The sequence below is a fragment of the Biomphalaria glabrata genome, chromosome 13 (genome assembly GCF_947242115.1).
Source record: "Biomphalaria glabrata chromosome 13, xgBioGlab47.1, whole genome shotgun sequence".
Lineage (NCBI taxonomy): Eukaryota > Metazoa > Mollusca > Gastropoda > Planorbidae > Biomphalaria > Biomphalaria glabrata.
Window position 1 is genome coordinate 12,202,466 of NC_074723.1, and position 20,385 is coordinate 12,222,850.

The 20,385-nt window shown below is 32.7% G+C and overlaps 1 protein-coding gene across 5 annotated transcripts in view; it reads left to right on the forward strand.

The window, feature by feature from the left end:
• LOC106079463 (calmodulin-binding transcription activator 1-like) overlaps nucleotides 1–16,936 on the forward strand; it is a 31,425-nt gene extending 14,489 nt beyond the window's left edge. For 2 of the 5 annotated variants that reach the window (XM_056007845.1, XM_056007846.1), the window contains exons 16-29: nucleotides 251–385; nucleotides 515–594; nucleotides 786–970; nucleotides 1,247–1,322; nucleotides 1,548–1,691; nucleotides 1,897–2,142; nucleotides 2,586–2,850; nucleotides 3,372–3,455; nucleotides 5,255–5,489; nucleotides 5,881–6,062; nucleotides 6,809–6,966; nucleotides 9,971–10,140; nucleotides 11,314–11,391; nucleotides 15,274–16,936. In XM_056007845.1, coding sequence (XP_055863820.1) covers nucleotides 251–385; nucleotides 515–594; nucleotides 786–970; nucleotides 1,247–1,322; nucleotides 1,548–1,691; nucleotides 1,897–2,142; nucleotides 2,586–2,850; nucleotides 3,372–3,455; nucleotides 5,255–5,489; nucleotides 5,881–6,062; nucleotides 6,809–6,966; nucleotides 9,971–10,140; nucleotides 11,314–11,391; nucleotides 15,274–15,601 — 2,366 coding nt within the window. In that variant the 3' untranslated portion in view covers nucleotides 15,602–16,936. Of the gene's footprint in view, nucleotides 1–250; nucleotides 386–514; nucleotides 595–785; nucleotides 971–1,246; nucleotides 1,323–1,547; nucleotides 1,692–1,896; nucleotides 2,143–2,585; nucleotides 2,851–3,371; nucleotides 3,456–5,254; nucleotides 5,490–5,880; nucleotides 6,063–6,808; nucleotides 6,967–9,970; nucleotides 10,141–11,313; nucleotides 11,392–12,114; nucleotides 12,951–12,999; nucleotides 13,035–15,273 lie in introns of those variants that run through there. The other 3 variants (XM_056007848.1, XM_056007849.1, XM_056007847.1) reach the window with 3 other exon arrangements.
• The last annotated feature ends 3,449 nt before the right edge of the window (nucleotides 16,937–20,385 follow it).

The window sequence follows — 20,385 nt, forward strand, 5'->3', positions numbered from 1 at the left end:
ATTGTTTATAATGTCTAGGCATTCTAAAGAATTACACTGTCAGGAAGGATGAATTTTAAGATAATAACATGTTTAATGGTTTCTTCAGTTTTAGGACTATTTAAGTGGATGTCAAGTCATATAATTAATTTAAGCAAAAATTAAATGCTTAAAGCATCTGAAAAGGCAATTTTCTCTTTAATGTGCATTTCTTTAGAATCACAGGACAAGTTTTATTTTCCTAGAGTCTTAACCATTGTTATTTTAACAGATCATCCTCCTGGCTTTGCAACTCTCCAAGTGGCTAGAAATGGAGTCATCATTTCCAACTTAGAAGTTTTTGAATTCTGTGATAAAGAGCAACGTGATGACATTTCATTTCATCCGGAGTGGTTTGCTATCGACTGTATGTTGTATCTAGATTTTTAAGGGATCATTAATATTTTTTCAATAGAAAACAACAATTGCCATGTATTATTAAAAGCTTTTTTTTTTAACTATTAAAGCATATATGTATTTTATTTTAACTTCACAGCTAACCAGTTAAAACAACTTTTGCTGGAAAGATTAGACCATCTTTGTAGACACTTTGTCCAATCTGTATTCACTCTCCCAGTAAATATTATACTTTTTTATAATATGAAAAAAATGAAATTTAAGGAGTAAAATAAATAAATAAAATTTTAATTCTGGTTCAAATGTTGTGATCTGCACATTTTTGTATATTTTTTAAATTCAATTCTTTTAAAGGATTTCATATTATTTTTTAAAAAAAGGGGTTAAAATACATCTATTCTTCTCAATAGGATATTGGCTCTGTTGACAATGAGACTTTGGAGACACTTCTGGTCCAGCAAGTCCAGTCTCTATTAACTCAGAGATGGTCAGATTCTAACTTGTACCCCAAAGCTGGGCAACACAATCTCACTTTACTTCACCTTGCCTCAGGTTTGGGCTACGCCAAGTTTATTTCTTGTCTCATCCGCTGGAGGTGAGTCTTGGTTTCTCTTCAATGGTTTAAGATTTTCACAATATTTTAAATGGAATTTTCAAAATGTTTTTTTAATGATCATCATCATTATTATTATTATTTTGTTTTATAGTGTAGTGAAACAAGGCTTTAATGTGTCTGTAAAATATCTTGTTTCTCTCTTTTTCTTTTTTAAATGAGACAGTGTTTATTGAATGCCATAAGATCTGTGAGTTGATATGAAGTTCTGATTCTTATTTAATGTCAATTCTAAAAAAAAATGTTTACATCTTTCAGAATGGAGAACACCAGTGTGGCTTTAGAATTTGAGATTGATGCTCAAAGTGTGGACAGCCATGCTTGTACACCATTGGTTAGTTGTGTTTGTTTTGTTGTTTATTGGTTAAAACTTGTTCAGATGTGTAAGCATTGATTCCTAAATTTTCATTACATGAACAAAAAAGAGAGCATTTTGTTGTGTGCTTATTTTTTTCTTATATGTCTTATGTAATGTTTATCCAAGTCATAAGTCAGTGCACCAGTTAATATAGAACATAAGTTTAACCTTCACATGCCATTCTTGTTTTGTGTTTTTCAGATGTGGGCCTGTGCTCTAGGTAAAATTGATGCTGCCTTGACTCTCTACCATTGGAATCCTTCACCTTTAAAAATGTGCAATAAAGATGGTCATCTTCCTCTGGCATTGGCTAGACAGAGAGGACATTATAATTTAGCTAATCAGGTGAAACAAAGCTTTATGTATTCCCTCCTTTTTTCCTTTCAGAGCTCTTATAATTACTGTTGCCTTAATTGAATTATCGTTTCTATATGTTACAATTTCTATCAAGCAGGTACTAATATTCTTCTTTAAAAAGAGAATCTTTAAAAAATAAGTCTGCACACAAAACTCCTTTACAGTAGAGCTAAGTGATTTATTCCACTATTAGGTTGAGCAGCTGGAAAGAGCTAAAGAACAACTCAAGGAACAAAGTTCATCCTCAGTGATGGACACAACATGCTTGCAGACATCACTCATCTCCAGTCATCCAATGGCAACTGCCACGGATTATAGGCCCATAGCTGAGGACAGGAAAGATGACTCGGAACTTAAAGATGAGCTGACAGTTCCACCAACTTCTTTCCCTAAGCCTGGGAAACCAGGTCCTAAGCTGATACGACGTTATAGCGAACAGGTATTTCTTCAACAATTAGTGAACATTTGCTGTTTTATTTTAGTCTGCTACTTAGTCACATCTTATTTTTTAATCATTTTAAATAAGAGTATAATAACTTTGTTTACACTTGTTAGTTTTTCATCCTGACTATACATTGTTGCATTTAAATGGGCAATATATATGTGTACATCCTTACTCAACTAGTTCATTATATATATTTATCTTACAATATCTACCTTCATCTATCCCATAGTCTGTTGAACCATTGGGGCACCACACAAGATCTGTCAATCATCTTTTTCCATTGCCTTGGATAGAATTTCTATCAATGACAGGCTTTTCCATTCTTCGATGTTGTCTTCCCATCACTTTCTCTGTCTGCCTCTTCTTCTTTTTCCTGGTACTTTTCTTAAAAACCTGTTTTGGATTTATTTTAAATTAATACTCTTATTTTTTTTCAGGTTATTAGTCAGCAGATTAGGACGCTTAGTAAAAGAAACTCAATAGATATCCTTCCAAGTGGACAAGATGTAGATCACGTGACCATCCCAACCATTGGCTCTCCCCTGGGGCAGCCTGTTAGAGAAACCAACTCAGAGCCCCACCTTCCAGTTAGTCCTGACATGGCGTTTGTTGCCCCGCCTGCTCCAAGACTTCTTTTGGAGGACGAGATAGATGAACCCACTGTGTACCCTGCTGAACCATCCACCTCAAAAATGGACACGGGTAAATTTTTGTAATCTGAAAACTAGATCTACTGTATGTTTCTTTTTCATGTTTCATTTTTTACTTTATTTTTTTTTTCTGTGATAAAAACTGTTCTCTTTTTTTTTTTAATCATAAATTGATTAAAACTATGACTAAAACTTTTTAGATGCTACAGAAACATATTTTGTGTTTTTAAAAGTAATTTTTTGAATTGCCTAACCAACACCCTGTACGACAGTGCTGAAAAGCTGAAGAAAACAGCACACTTTTTTCCTTGGCACAGTCTGCAAAAGGGCTCACAGCTCAGCAGCAATAAAGCTGGCTAGAAGAAGAAGAAGAAGAATTGCCTAAAAAAAATATGTTGTTTTGACTATAAATGGAATTGAAGGCTTGCTTCTAAAAATGACATCTAATAAAAAAAAATGATTCAAACTACTTGCAGATTTGATAAAGCTGCCTGCTTTTTGAATAGAAGTTTCTCAACTTTATTCAAGGCTTTTGTGTTGAGCTGTATTGCTATCTTTTTTGTTTGTCATCAGATGAGGTGTGTGCTCGTGCCAATAGTCCAATTATAGATGTCGAGAGGATATCATCAGACGAGGAAGTTGATTCTAATAATAAAGGTTAGGGTTGTTACGTTTAAGGAGAGAATTTAATGTTAAGAAATTCACATTTCAATAATTCTATTTAAATTTTTAAAATCCTTTTGTATTGAATAATTTTCTTTCAACCTTTTTACTTTATAAAAAAAAAAATTTGAAATTAAATTTTACTTTCAGTTAATTTCTTTTTTTATCTAATAAGTAGTGCTTTGTTTTCTGTTCCTGTGTGTGTGTGTGTGTGAAGATATGAATGCACGGTCACCAACTTGCCAAATTTTAGAAAATAAGTTGGATGCTTATTGGTGTATGTCAAGTTTCAAAATTTAAAATAAATCCAATTTCATTCAGTCAAAAAATAGTAATAAACTGTTTTGGCGGCTTTCATAAATAACAAAGATAATGGAGCATTTTATTAGTGAATAAATTTCATACTTTATTTACCAAACTATTTTGCTAGTTACACTATTTCCTTCAGTAAATGTAAACAAATCAACTAGCCTAGCTTAGTTTGAATGGCCTTCATGCATGAGCTACTTACAAGTACACATTCAAAGAAAACAAATGACCTTAAGATCAAGATGAAATTTGAGATATTGTGTTGACAACTAGTCTCTAAATAGTTTCACTTTTCAGTCTTGAGTTTAACAAGGACAAACATTGTAAAATCTATTTAAGACATTTTTAGCATTATGATTATTAGAAGAGCCAACCTAAACTTTAACACCTATTCTTGAGCACCTATTTTTAGAATCTAATTGCTATTGAAATATAAACTGGAGTATTACTAAAATTAAAGGCTAAATAGGTTTACAAAGATTCTTACCAATATAGCTATACTTCATAATGTTTACTGTAACCATAGTGAGCAGTCCAAATTCATCTCTAATCTAATAATTGATGTTTAATTAAATTATATTACATTTTCTTTATTTTCTTATGGTGGGGCATGTCTTTTTTTTTACGTGCAGTCCTTTAAATTGTGCTGACCAATTCAAAAGGTCACACATAAGATTTCTTAATGTTTATCAACTACAAACCAGTCGAGAGGCTAAGTGCGCTTGAACTTGGCTTGGCTTGGATTCCTATGAAGGGGGCTCGAGGTTCGACACCCGACTCGGGCAGAGTTGTGTTTACTGAGCGCCTAAAGGCAGCACGGAAAAACCTTCTCCTTGATACCCCCTCTCCCCCACTGGTCCACAACTGAGATTGGACCAAAGCATTCTGAGCATGCTATAAGCATGAAAGTAGCGCTATATAAAAGCCATAATTTAAATCTAATGTTGCCTCAACTAGTTAATTAAAATCTCCATGCATAGTAGTAAACATTTTATACTTAATAGTTGGCCATTTTTAGAAAGCTGATATAATTTTAATTATTGCTAGTAATATTAGAATATATGTAGTTTGCAAGGCTTTCAAGTTTTTTTTTCTTTGTTGTTTTCAATTAACTTAGAAAATAACACTATAATGTATGATTGTTGATTTGAAATGCCTTGGCTTTATTGGGGGCTGGCAACCCTTGATCTCTTGCAGTTCAATTAAAACTTTGGTACTTGCATCCATGATAATATTGTAGTTCTTTATAATGTGAACGGAATGTGTACTTTAATGTTGGTCTTTAAAAGTAGAACTAATAATAAATTATTATTTTGTTTTTAAGACATCTTCTAAAGAACTAACTTACATTTTTAATTATGCATATGAAATTTGAAAGGTTGTAATTTTAACATCACCAGCCTCTGGAAATACTTGGTTGTCACTGTAGTGATAGATTATCAAAGAAACTATTGACATTTGTAACACTATTGTTTACTGTACAGATGGATCCAAGCACCAGATGGTGACACTGGCCAATCAGATCATTGCAGCCATTCCAGAGAGGATCAAGTTATCTCCCCCCAAAGGGGATGATGTGGATGATGCATCAAGCGGTCGAGGCAGAAGTGAATCCCACAGTTCACTTCCATCACAAGGTTCCCCCCGCCCTTCCTCTTTTGGTGATGACTCTGGAATATCAACACCAATGACTGACAGTCTTGCCTTTGAAGAATATAGGTAAGTGACTCAAGCAGCATTTTTAACTTAGGGATACTTTCTAACCAAAGTTACTTGACAGGCTGGTTTGCGATGGAGGTTTACTTAAATTTTATTAATACTATGTAAAAGATACGAAAAAGTATGATATATATTTTGGTGAAAAGATATAGAGGGGTGCATGGAAAGGAAAATCTAAGTTAAGGGTACTCAGCAGAACATTTTGAGAAAACTTTTTGTGTAGCTTCAACAACTGGAGAACTATTTATTAAATTTTTTAAAAAGTTTTTATTTAGATTGACTCTTTTTTTTGTTCTGATAAGGAATCTTAAAAATATTACACATAAACAAGTAAAGGTTAATAGTTTTTTTAATGCAGAAACTAGTTGCCTAATATTCAGTGTTTCCTCAGATACCCAGAGTTTGGAACTCCTGCGTCCAGTCTTAGTCCAGACTCTACATGCCTCCCTAGTCCTTACAGTCCCTACAGCTTTACACTGGATTCCCCTCCACCCACTACTGCAGAGTTCACCGAGTACTTCAATGCACCAACAACTTACATGGAGAAGGATTTCTCTCAGCTGACCTTATCTGGTAAGCAGTGAAACTATTCTCATTAACTTATAGACTATTATTCCCTACTGTTATGGTAATTAATGCATAAAGCTAGAAGATGGGTCAAAGGAAATTTTTAGACTAAGGTTAAGCGTAACTAGTACACTGACTCACTCTCTTTTCAGAGCAGTTGTTCTGAATCTATGCTAGGGACACTTCTATGTTGTCCATAGATTTTAGACACCATTAATTTTAGTTACATTGAGGTGTTTTCCATAAGTGATAGTAGCTATTATTGTAATAATGTATGACACATCAGTACTATTTAGGCCATAACATGTAGTTATTTACCCTTTATTTTTAACACTCTCAAAGATATTAATGAATAATTTAAATTCATTCAAAACAAATAGATTATCTGACCAAGTACCTGATGCTAGTTTTCATTCATCTCTGCATTCACTTATTTATTATGACTTAATGGTGGAGAAATTTCTATTTGTAGGCACAGCACAATTTTAATTATAGAGCTCACCTGGATCTTAAGAAAATCTAAAAAAAATAATGATAATGTTTTGTTTAGTGCGACTCTCCTTAAATTTTTTTAGCATATGTAGAGGTGTTGGTAAGAGATTACATTAGAGCTTGAATTAAATGTCATATATATATATATAAAAAAAAACTAGCTCCCTATCATGATTCAAACTTCATACATTTGATCGGCACTCAAAACATTTTTAACTGAGTTTTGTAAATTGCATTATTTATTTATGTGACTTGAGCAGACCAAGAACAGAGGAAACTGTATGAGGCTGCCAAAGTCATCCAAAATGCCTACAGACACTACAGGGATAAACAGCAGCAGCAGCAACAACAGCTCCAGCAGCAGAAAGAGATAGAAGCTGCTATACTCATACAGAGCTACTACAGGAGATATAAGACGGTTAGTGGGTACTTTCCCCTTTCATTCTTTTGTTGAGCCTTCCATTCCCCTTTCATCTTTTTGTTGAGCCTTCCATTCCCCTTTCATCTTTTTGTTGAGCCTTCCATTCCCCTTTCATCTTTTTGTTGAGCCTTCCATTCCCCTTTCATCTTTTTGTTGAGCCTTCCATTCCCCTTTCATCTTTTTGTTGAGCCTTCCATTCCCCTTTCATCTTTTTGTTGAGCCTTCCATTCCCCTTTCATTCTTTTGTTGAGCCTTCCGTTCCCCTTTCATCTTTTTGTTGAACCTTCCGTTCCCCTTTCATCTTTTTGTTGAGCCTTCCATTCCCCTTTCATCTTTTTGTTGAGCCTTCCATTCCCCTTTCATCTTTTTGTTGAGCCTTCCGTTCCCCTTTCATCTTTTTGTTGAGCCTTCCGTTCCCCTTTCATTTTTTTGTTGAGCCTTTCATTCCCCTTTCATTTTTTTGTTGAGCCTTATTTTCCCTCAGTGGGTACTATCTTTTCCCTTTCATTTTTTTTTATTGAGCCTTCCATTCCCCTTTCATCTTTTTGTTGAGCCTTCCATTCCCCTTTCATTTTTTTGTTGAGCCTTCCTTTCCCTCAGTGGGTACTATCTTTCCCCTTTCATTTTTTTTTGTTGAGCCTTCCATTCCCCTTTCATCTTTTTGTTGAGCCTTCCATTCCCTCAGTGGGTACTATCTTTCCCCTTTCATTTTTTTTGTTGAGCCTTCCATTCCCCTTTCATCTTTTTGTTGAGCCTTCCATTCCCCTTTCATCTTTTTGTTGAGCCTTCCTTTCCCCTTTCATTTTTTTGTTGAGCCTTCCATTCCCCTTTCATCTTTTTGTTGAGCCTTCCATTCCCCTTTCATTTTTTTGTTGAGCCTTCCTTTCCTCAGTGGGTACTATCTTTCCCCTTTCATTTTTTTTGTTGAGTCTTCCATTCCCCTTTCATCTTTTTGTTGAGCCTTCCATTCCCTCAGTGGGTACTATCTTTCCCCTTTCATTTTTTTTGTTGAGCCTTCCATTCCCCTTTCATCTTTTTGTTGAGCCTTCCATTCCCCTTTCATTTTTTTGTTGAGCCTTCCTTTCCCTCAGTGGGTACTATCTTTCCCCTTTCATTTTTTTTTGTTGAGCCTTCCATTCCCCTTTCATCTTTTTGTTGAGCCTTCCATTCCCTCAGTGGGTACTATCTTTCCCCTTTCATTTTTTTTGTTGAGCCTTCCATTCCCCTTTCATCTTTTTGTTGAGCCTTCCATTCCCCTTTCATCTTTTTGTTGAGCCTTCCTTTCCCCTTTCATTTTTTTGTTGAGCCTTCCATTCCCCTTTCATCTTTTTGTTGAGCCTTCCATTCCCCTTTCATTTTTTTGTTGAGCCTTCCTTTCCTCAGTGGGTACTATCTTTCCCCTTTCATTTTTTTGTTGAGTCTTCCATTCCCCTTTCATCTTTTTGTTGAGCCTTCCATTCCCTCAGTGGGTACTATCTTTCCCCTTTCATTTTTTTTGTTGAGCCTTCCATTCCCCTTTCATCTTTTTGTTGAGCCTTCCATTCCCCTTTCATCTTTTTGTTGAGCCTTCCTTTCCCCTTTCATTTTTTTGTTGAGCCTTCCATTCCCCTTTCATCTTTTTGTTGAGCCTTCCATTCCCCTTTCATCTTTTTGTTGAGCCTTCCATTCCCTCAGTGGGTACTATCTTTCCCCTTTCATTTTTTTTGTTGAGCCTTCCATTCCCCTTTCATCTTTTTGTTGAGCCTTCCATTCCCCTTTCATCTTTTTGTTGAGCCTTCCATTCCCCTTTCATCTTTTTGTTGAGCCTTCCATTCCCCTTTCATCTTTTTGTTGAGCGTTCCTTTCCCTCAGTGGGTACTATCTTTCCCCTTTCATTTTTTTTGTTGAGCCTTCCATTCCCCTTTCATCTTTTTGTTGAGCCTTCCATTCCCCTTTCATCTTTTTGTTGAGCCTTCCATTCCCCTTTCATCTTTTTGTTGAGCCTTCCATTCCCCTTTCATCTTTTTGTTGAGCCTTCCATTCCCCTTTCATCTTTTTGTTGAGCGTTCCTTTCCCTCAGTGGGTACTATCTTTCCCCTTTCATATTTTTTTGTTGAGCCTTCCATTCCCCTTTCATCTTTTTGTTGAGCGTTCCTTTCCCTCAGTGGGTACTATCTTTCCCCTTTCATTTTTTTTGTTGAGCCTTCCATTCCCCTTTCATCTTTTTGTTGAGCCTTCCATTCCCCTTTCATCTTTTTGTTGAGCCTTCCATTTCCCTTTCATCTTTTTGTTGAGCCTTCCATTCCCCTTTCATCTTTTTGTTGAGCCTTCCATTCCCCTTTTATCTTTTTGTTGAGCCTTCCATTCCCCTTTCATCTTTTTGTTGAGCCTTCCATTCCCCTTTCATCTTTTTGTTGAGCCTTCCATTCCCCTTTCATTTTTTTGTTGAGCCTTACTTTCCCTCAGCCATATTAGTATTTAGTTCACTCCCACTGTCTGTCTGAAATATTTATTTGATGTTTGATTTTTTTTTTAAATGTTCTCTCACTTTTAATAAAAGGTTCCAAATATGTATTCAAGACTGTGGTGGCTGAGCATTTTGCTTCCAAAACATGGGGTCTTGAGTTTTTCAAATCCAGATGAAGCTTGGGATTTTTGAACTTTTGATTTAGGGCATCCCCGAGTCCACCCAACTTTAATGGGTACCTGAGATATGTTGGGGAAATAAAGATGCTTGGTCATTGTACTGGCCACTAGACAGTCATTAACCATCAGCCATAGAAACAGATCGCAAAGTGTACCTTTACTATTTATTTTACTTAAGGTCCCAGTTAAGTGAATATTTTTATGTATCACTGTTCATATGTTTTGTGTATGTTACTTTTGTTACTTAAATATCAGAATAAGCTCAAAAAACATCAAGCTTTACTATTAACTAGTTAGTTTAAGCAATTTTTTTTTTGCTCATATACATAATTAACGCAACGTCCTAGCATTATCTTTCCTGCTTTTAAATCTATAGTATGCCTATTACAAGAAGATGAGCCATGCAGCAGTTCTCATTCAAAACCAGTTCAGGACTTACTATGCCAAGCGCAAGAAGCGTGGAGACACTGGTGCCACGCCCAGGAGAGAATCTGAGAGATTGAAGAAAGGCAGAAACCAGTCTGTGATTATACAACAAAGATTTAGGTTTGAGGTTTTCTAGCTTTAAATGTTGAAATACTGTTATAGTGTGGTGGCTAGTAATTTTATTTTCTTTGAAATTCACAACAGTTAGGATACGTTCACCCAGCTGTAAAATGCTTTTTTTAATAATTTTTTTTTTTTTATTACACTTTTGTAGCCAATTCATTTTTCTTTAAAATAAAGTAAAATGTGTTAGATTTAATTATGAAATTAAAAAGTTTCGTCAGTTTTAGTAACACTTATTTGCACATTTTTTTCGTCCCAGAAAACTCCATTTTTTTTTTATCAAAATAACTCTTTCAGTGCAAATTATTTTGATAGAAAAAATGGAGTTTTCCTGGATGATCACAAATGTACAAGGCGTTGTTTTACTAGAACTAACCTAGCTTGTTTATTGTATTATATATAACCTAACATTTTATTTTAAAAGAAAATGAATTGGCTAAAAAAGTGTAATAAATAGCATAAATTATTTACGAAAATATTTCTTTTAATAAGTTATAACTAATTATGGGAAAACAAAAAGTATTTTTAAAAATTTATTAAAAAATTGATATTCTGAAAGATTAAACCTTATAATTCTACATTTTATCCATAAATATTGAAAAATTGGAAACCTAAACACATTTTGACGGATGAAAAACACGCTAAAAAATTGTATTATTTAGCTATTTTGAGTCCAGAGATAAAACTAAAAAGCGGAACCACTAACACAATGTTATCATATAAAAAAAAACAATGTCTTGGTCATGCATCCAATTTACAACCAAAATGAAGAACAATCACTCTCACATGTGAAAAATTAGAAAATAAAGAGACAAATAAAAAGGTTAACATTATAACTATAGTGAAAAAAAATATATTCCAAGTTACTTGCTGAGAGTAAAGCTGCACTGAAAGGGTTGAATAACATTTGTGATATAACTTTTACTTTGCTACAAATTTTTTGACCTTATAATTCGATATTCTCCTTGCCAACATTCTTCAAACTATAACTTTCTCTTTTCTAATGTAAAATTGGTAATGTCTTCTCTAGTACAATACAGACAAGGGTTCACCTTCTTTTCTTTCATAATGTTTTTTTTTCCTTTTCTGTGTCATTTTGTCAGATCATAATGCACACATTTGTTATGAGAACAAATAAGAAAGGGGATTCTTTTTTTTTTTTTTAAACAGGTCTCATTATCAGAGAAGGTCTTTAGATGGGAAAGAAGGTATAGGTCAAACACCTGGATCTGGAGAGGCACATGACAGGTAAAATATCTACATGTCTCTCTCTCTCTCTATGTATATATTATTTGGTTGATTTAACATTTTTAACATATATAATACATGTTCTGTTTGAAATAACTAAAAGTTGATTATATAACAAGAATTTCATTAAAAAATGTTTCGTCTGAAGTGCATGCTGGGAATGTTTTCTTGCATGGCCCTCTGACACTGTAATTGTTTTCACTTGAACACAAGCTATACACCAATCATGGCTATTTATGTGCTTGTTTAAAACGTCATGTCCATGGTTGGCATGGCAAAGTTGACGTCAGGTTAGTAGCAGCATCCTAGCAGATTTTACATTTTATAAGTGAACATTTTATGATGCAAGTACTTTCATCTTGGGTGATTATTCTTAAAATTGATCTCAATTGGTTTTTGTTTCACATTTCTATAAAATAGTTTCTAGGGAAAGAAGGATAGTTTTTTGTTCCCCCTGTCTTTTTATTTTTTTTGTCCAAACTTTGGGTTAATGTATAGACTTTGTTTCACTATCAGAAAAGACCTTTTTTTTTCTCATATGTAGAAAAGGTACAAATAGAATGATTTTAATGGGCATCCTTAAACAAAACAAAACATTCTAGAACTGTACTTGTACGAGTGAGTCTTGACCAGTGGTGCTATAGCTTTGACCAGTATTCCTTTTTAATAAGGTGCCTTTCTCTCTCTCTTCTTTTTTTTTTTAATTGCTGTGCATGCCCTCAGAGAGCTGTATCAACTGATACAAGTAGTCAGGGTAGGTACTGCCTCTATCATATCTAGTCAGCTAGTAGCTCTTTTGGTTGTGTTGTTGTTGTTTTTTGTTTAGTTCATATTGTTATCTTTGTCGTTTTCTCTTATCACCCCCTCCCCTTTACTTTAAGTTTTGTTGTTGTTTTATTCTAGCTGTTGCTAGTTTGTCACCATGTTTTTCTGGTGCTTTCAGTCAGGGTGTAGTTTTTGTTTGCTGTCAAGGTTTTCTAATGATAAGCACCCCAGTACATTCCAAATATCTTTATTGGTGTTTGATCTACTTTGTAGAGTCCTATTAAAGTTAGTTTCTTCCTATTTTGTTCATGTTTCATGAAAGATGAACATTTTAAAGTTACTGTCCTTGTTCTTGTCGCTATCTACAGGTCTTGTTTTTTTTTTTTCACATTGTTAATAATTTAAATTAATTTGAAAATAGTTTTAAATTCATTTTAAGCTAGTATTGAGTGAAGTCAGCTCTTGGCCAGCTCTGCCTGCTGTTGACTTCTACTACTCGCTAAGCGATATCTCCAGTTTTTACTTGTTTATTTAAATAAATAATATATTCTGTTTGCCAAGCTAATCGAAAGAACTGTCAAATAAATGTAAAGAAAAAAATTTGTTGGATATACTGGCACAGAAACATATTTTCATTTTCACAACTATATCATTTATGTTTTTTTATTAACAGATACATTGCTTTAGAATAGTTTAAGTGATGTATTTTATATTTTATATATTTTATTCATTTAAAAAAAAATAGGGCTATTTAATTAACTAATTTTAACATTAAAACATTGAATACCATTGCTGTTGTATGATAACTAAATATATATGTTGTTCTCTCCCCTTGTCTATCAGAAATTAGAAACTCGGTTCACTGCTACATAATGGAGGTATTAGATCTAGATATATCTAGCTGTAATTTTTTTTTAAAATTTTGTCCTTTAAAGGTCTTTCACGAAAAGTCTTTTTTTTTTCTCTGGGTCTGACTTCAATTTCTGTGACTAATTAACTAGCTTATTAAAGGCTTCACAACAAATCTGTAATATCTTCCATTCTGTTGCAATAGTTGCTGCATTATTTAACAAAACTGAACTCTTCTACAGATAGCATTTTAAATTATTACAGCTTTTAAAAACTAAATTAGGGATACTAAATGTATTAGTTGTTTTTTTTTCATCACTGTAGAACTTGACCTATTGATATATTGCATTATTATTATTTTTTTTATATAATTTTTTCTCTATTCTCTTGGCCAATATTTTTTTTTTCTTTGTCTTTGTGAATTAAATTCTCATAAACATAAACTTTGTGGAATGTGTGGCTGAGTGATGAAAACCGCTTGTCTAACTATCATAAGGTCAGGAGTTTGAGTTGTGCCTTGAGCAGAGTTGTGTTTGCTGAGCCTCTGAATGTTGCATTGTAACCTTCTCCCCTCCTAGCCCCTCCCCTACCCACTGGTCCACAAAAGATATTGGACCATAAGGATCTGCGCATGCTCTAAGCATGAACATTGTGCAATATCAAAAACAAATTTTTAGAAAACATAATAGGGATGATGGCCCAGTACAAACATTTATGTGATGATGGCCCATTTCACAAATCTATTTGTAATACGGCCAACTTCATAAATTGTATATGATGGTGTCCCACATCAAAAACTTGTATAGGGTGATGAGTAATGACCAAAAAAAAGTTAAGTGAAATATTACAAAATATTTTAAAAGAGTTTTATAAGATTTGTCTTTCCACCCAGAAAAGTGCCTGTTATTTTAAGTATTTAAAAAAACAACAACGCATTTTATTATAAAAATGTGACTCAGATGAAAAGCTCAAAATGCTTAGAATAAAGAGTAGGCAAAAGTCAAGACACACTCCAAAAATTGATGCAATAGATAATCTATTTTTCAAACCAGTGTATGCTGTGTGGGCTTTATCCTGTGAAGATGGGAATTAAATGTTGTGTTTCCTGTTCTAAGTTGGACAATTATAGTTAGTTGGGAAGTCAATATTGTCAAGTTTGTTTGACATGGTTATTGCTCTGTTAATAGATCTGCTGTGTCATTGGTTAAGCTGTTCTTCACAATTCTGCTTTTAATGTAGCATCTTTTAGTTTTCTTCTTTTATCCCTAAATAAAAATAAATTTCACTTTTTAATATTGTGAACTTTCTCATATTTAAAATTTTTAGTTTTCTAATTTAGATGATTTTTCATACACTTATGTGTATATTTCTTTCACCACTGTAGTCTTGGGCATGTTCTATAGTAAGATTTTTTAAAAAACCTTTTGAATATTATAATTATTACCAAATCTTCATGTCATCAATACATGTCATTATGTTGTACCTCACCACAGGTTTTCTTCCATGTTTCTTTCAATTTTTTTTTTCTTTGTTGTAGCAGAAATAATTTTTTTACTTACTAAATAACGCATTAAATATAAATAGTATTTTGACTTTTTTTTTTCTCCAATGTTATGTTGTTATATCTTTAAAAAAAAATAAAATAAAAGGAAGATGTAGCTTTCTGGAATTAGATCTATTACCTAATGCTATCTTGCATTGACCTTCTAGAAAAAAAAAGATAAATTTACAAATGTTTTTATTTTAAATATTTAGATAATTAAAAACACAAGGCAAAGTTAAAACTCCAACTTGAGTGTTCATTGAAATAAAAATCATTTCAGCAAGTGTATTCTTGACTCTATATAGAGGTTTTGGTTTTTCATTACACATTGAATTTATGACATGAATTTAGTTTTGATTTTTTCTAAAAGATTTCCTTAAAAAATTGTGAAAGAATAAATAGATTTGAACTTGATTTGACACTTTCTCTTCACGATCACATATAGTAATAGGAAATCAAGCTTTTTTTTTTTTTTTTATAACTATCATTATTTTATGGTTTTTGTTTTATAGTTTTGTTTTGTTTTTCTTTTATTACATAATCACCTAAAGTATTTCTACAATTTTGTCAGTAATTTATGTGATTGATTTTTTATATAAATCAATCTCTTATCAAACTTATTGATCTAGTCACTTCATTTTTGTTTCTTTTTTGTTTTTAAATTGTCAGTGCTAAGTGAATTGATCTAGTCACTTCATTTTTGTTTCTTTTTTGTTTGTCCCCAGCTCCCCTCCTCCCCCCAAAGGAAACTTCCCAGATGAAAGTCCTCAAACTGAAGTGGAGGCTGAATCAGGAAGGCTGACACCAAAGTCATCAGATATGAGGGACACGGGCAGGGAGTTTTCCACTGAAGACATTAGGAATGTCCAGCCAGGCAAGGTGGATGGAGGGGATCAGGAGGGCTCGTGCTCTGGTGGAAAGGAGGCCTACATGCCCAGCAGAACAGGAGACAGTGGCCTGGGTAAACCTGGTGACAGTCTTGGTGACAATCTTACTGACAGTGGCTGTGTTATTGACAATGATGATGACTGTGGCATCTTCAAGATGGAGTAGTTACAACACTATAGGTTGAACCAAGTCTTTATTTTCAGCTCTAGCCAATGACAACTTTTAGACTAACTCCTTCGAACTAAAAATGAAGATACTTATGAAACCTGATTGACGCACAAATTCAAAAAGTTGCCATTCCTTTAAAATTAACACTTTTGAAAACAATAAATAGAAAAAAAACATTTTTGTATTGATATATAATGATATAATATTCAGTGCCATAAGTTACGATTGTATATAATCTTGTTAATTTATTTCTAGCTATAGATAAGTAACAAATTTATTACCCTTACTATTAAATAAGTCTTTGAGAATTTTGATGGTCGAATTGTATTTTGCTCTTAACAAATGGAAAACTCACTATTCCAAGTTGGTATTATTGTAAGATTATAGCATCTATTTTATTTGAATGCATTTGATTACATTACATATACCACTTCCATTGACTGTAATTGATGGTTTTCAATATTCTGAGAATCAAAGTCTGTCACATGAAATATTTTGGCATGGTCATTGATCGCTGGTGAAAATCATGCTATCAGTTAAAGATGATCAAAGAAAAGTTAATTTAGTCACACAATTTTTCAATATCATACATTATTATTTGAAACTATAGAATGGAAGACAGACAAGAACATTTCAGAAATAGATTGCCACTTAATTTTGACAAATGGCCACTTTCATAATGTAAATATTGTAAAAATGCATAGGGTACGTTTATATTTTATACAATTCCACACAAAGTTTGTAGGGCATAAATTGTTTTCTGAAATGTGTTTGCTTTGTATAATTCAAAGATCATATTATTATTTATATAAGCCTGTACCATGTACACACTTAAAGGAAATAATTTTGTTATATATTGTTCATTGTAAAGTCAAGTCCATTTTCAATGTTTACATTTCATGTCTGCTTGCGCCATTTTGCCAAAATAGTGTATGCTTATTTATTTGTAGAAACAAATTGTGACACTTGAATTTTTTTAAAAAAATTAATCACTAGTTTACTTACATATACATCTAGCTCTTGTGAGCAGATAGGATTAGCCGAGTTAAAACTTTTAGATGAGGAAGGTCAAGCATCTTAAGCAATTTTCATTTGTTATCCTTAAATTACAACGTTTACTGTTTGTTTCACCTGTTTAGTTTATACATCACATCTTTACGCTGATCTTGAAACTTCAAAAGAATAAGTGTTTGTTTTTTTTTATAGGCCAATTTAACAATTAAATTTTGATGACCTCAAAAATATTTTGACTAGTATTGTTCTCTGCCTAGGTTCATTGAACATTTGTAAATTCCAGTTCCTTACACTGACTCAGTAACTTGTTTACTCCTCAGTTTTATGAAACCCCCCCCACACACACACACACACACACTTTTTTGTTCTGCTTATAAGCAGACATATATATATACATAGTTTATCTCATAATGTTGTGAATATTTATAACTACATTCAATACACACAATGTAATTTTAGTAAGAACTTTATTATTAAGTATCTAAGGTGATAGTTTTACAGTGGACATTTGGCTTGTTAAAAATGTGACTTAGAGTGTTAGTGTATTATGTACATTTGTATCTATTAATGTCTTCTTTCACTATTTTAAAGTAGTTTTTTCAGATTTCTTTATCCTCTTCACTCTGAAGTATCGCTCAGATTTTCTGGAACAGTGCTTCTGCCTAAGTTTTGTCTTTAAATACTTAGAACTAGCAAATATTGTTCAGTATGGAAAGCACTGATCTGGGGGTCTAGTGATCAATCTGTAATTCTACAAGCACATTTTACACATTTTTCTATGCTCAAAGGCTCAACTCTTTTTTCTTGCTTTAAATCATTGTTCTGTTTTGTAAATTGACTTTTTCTTTTTTGTAGTATAGACATTGCTGTGAAGATGAATCAGGCAGTCATCCATTTATGAAATTCTCTTCAATGCTTTATGCCTTGAAGTGAAGAGAAGTGGATGCATGACTTAATGTTATGTTGCCCTGATCTTAATTTTAAAATGGTGAGCTTCTTTCGTTTGTTTTAAGGCTACAGCCTGTGAAAGCTGTTGTGTCTGCATTTTCAAATATTTTCTCTGAAATTACATTTCATTTATTTATGACCAAATTTAAAAGTGTTTTTATATATATATACACTGGAAAGCTTCTAGTTATTGTTAATAGATTTCAAAATGAACTAAGTGTATCAGCTTCTTGTATAGTGATATTTAATAAACTGTTTCTGTCTCTAAGACTGACATTGTTCTAATTACAATTCATTGCATTGCATGTGTTTGATTGTTTCAAAAGCTGTAACAATGCATAGCATTGCATGTGTTTGATTGTTTCAAGAGCTGTTCTAATATTTTGGGAACATGGCGCTGCTTTTTATTGTACTGTTGTACAATTCAGTGTACACAGGATAAGATGTGAAGGATAGTCCATTAGTTAACTCATGAATTTCACTTTTAGCTTTCCTACTTGGAAAACTTTGAGTCTAATGTTGCGTTGTTAATTAATCGTAACTAATTTGAATTCATATTTCACTTGTACCAAAACAAAACTTTTTCAATCCTGTTAATTTTTTGTTTTGTTTTTAAAAATATCTGTTATGTTATGGTTCAGCAGCAGTCGAGAAAAATTAAAGATTGATAAGCGTATGTTCTGGACAGGTTTTAGAATATTCCTTCTCACCCTTCTGTTCAATGCCAGATACCCTTCCTCATAATTACTTACCATATTTTTAACCTCTACCTTCAGAATATCTCAGGACTTGTCAACTTGATCTCTTGGGGGGTCATCCTGACCTCGTGTTGCACTCTGTTTGTAATGTTTTATTATTTCTTTCTCCTCTTGACTCAAAATGTTGTTTGGGTTTGTAGAGCAAGAGATGGGGAATTATTGTGTAGAGTTCGTTCACTTTTAGATCAAGCTTCTGAAATTGTTGTTTTGTGACATGAAAGGATGCTATGATGTCTCAAGACAAAACTATTTATTACTTTAATACAGCACATGTATTGCTGTTGATAATATTTACACATTTTTTTCGAAGCACAAAATAACTTTTTCCACCATTTTTTTTTTGAAGTAAAATGATCAATATTGTCGCTAAAGTTATGGTGATGAATCGAATGGTACATGACTGTTGTTTTTTTTCACACACTGTATAGTGACCATAACAACGCCATTATTATTCTGCACATGGTTTGTGTGCTTTATAGCTGCTTCTGTTTTCTCTTTTTTTATTTATTGTTTTTGATCAAAAGTAACAAAAGTTTATGACATTGTTTTCTAATATTTACTACAAACACATTTCTTTAGAATGCTCTGTATGGCATGTCCCATTTAGCCAGATTTTTACAAAGCTCTCATCAACTCACTCTGTCTGTCTGGTATAAAGTATCTACACACTGTCCCACATCCATTCTCAGATCAAGTTGAAACTTCGCACAATTATTCATTGGCATAGACAAGACATGAATCAATAAAAAAAAAAAAGTAACCAATTAGTCAATTAATTACTGGTACCAACTGGAAAAATAATCCTTCAGAATTCACATATATGGCTAAATTTGTCGGGTTTAGTCCCCTTAAATAATTGTTAACTCTCACATATTTTTGGGTGAAGTTGATACTAAACAATTAATTGTACCTATCAAAACAAGAATCAATAAAAAAAACAACAACCACCAATTAGTCAATTAATTGTTGGTAATTAATTATTTTGTTTATCAAATAAGGGAAATAACTTATACATTATTAATAGACATATTTTTAAGGGGGGAGTTCTTCCTCTTTAGATATGATTTGTTTTTAAAAAAAAAAGGATTTTTTAGACTATATTTTGCTTGTTTAAAACTGAATTCTCTGTAGTTGGTGTATAGAATCAAATGATTTTTTTTTTCATTTGTTTTTGTAGTTGTTTGGATCTTCCAACAGTTGCAATCAAAAGTGTACAAGTGCTATTAAAGGTCCTATAAATTGCTTTCATATCCCTACCTTACAGTTTCATAGTTATATTAATCCAAACAATGATGAGACTAGAAATGTATAGGGTTTGTTGTTCAGAGTCCAAGCTAAAAACAAGATAGCTTATATCTATAGATGTATATTGATCCTGTCTTGTTTATTTTGTACAGCATTCAATTCAAGCTAACCTGTAATAACAAATAGGTCTCTTACTGTTCATTTGTTACATGCACCACGGTTTGATGATAGACTTAACAGGGTTAGTAGTGGTTTGAATCATTGACCACTAAACACATTGACACGAATCTAACATGGTAAAAATCTTGTTTCAATTATTCATCTTCTAATTGTTATTCTTACAGCACTATAGTCGTTTCTTACTTTTACACTTCATAATTTTCAAATATGAGCTTTGTTATATTTGTAAAAAAAAATTTGATTTCTTTTGAAACTTGTTGAAATACTTACAATCACGTTTAAATATTGATCCCCTAAAGTACTTCACAAATAAAATATCTGCATTTTTTTTTGTGCGTACATCTGCTGTGATTAGCTGTATTGTAAATCAATATTTTAAGGGTTCATGTTGTTTCTATTGCCTGCAGTTTTCATTTTATTATTACTATTTATTAAAATTGTGTATGTGATTAATTAACTATAGCTTGGGAAAAAAATCATGTAAAGTGTTATTAAAATCATAGAACATGAATAACATTTGAAAAGGAAATTCTAGACAATATTTCTGGTTATTCCCAATTCTAATGGTAAAAACTTGTTAGCTTAGCATTGTATTGCAGAAACTTTTTTTTTTGGTGATGTTTTCAAGGAGGTTTT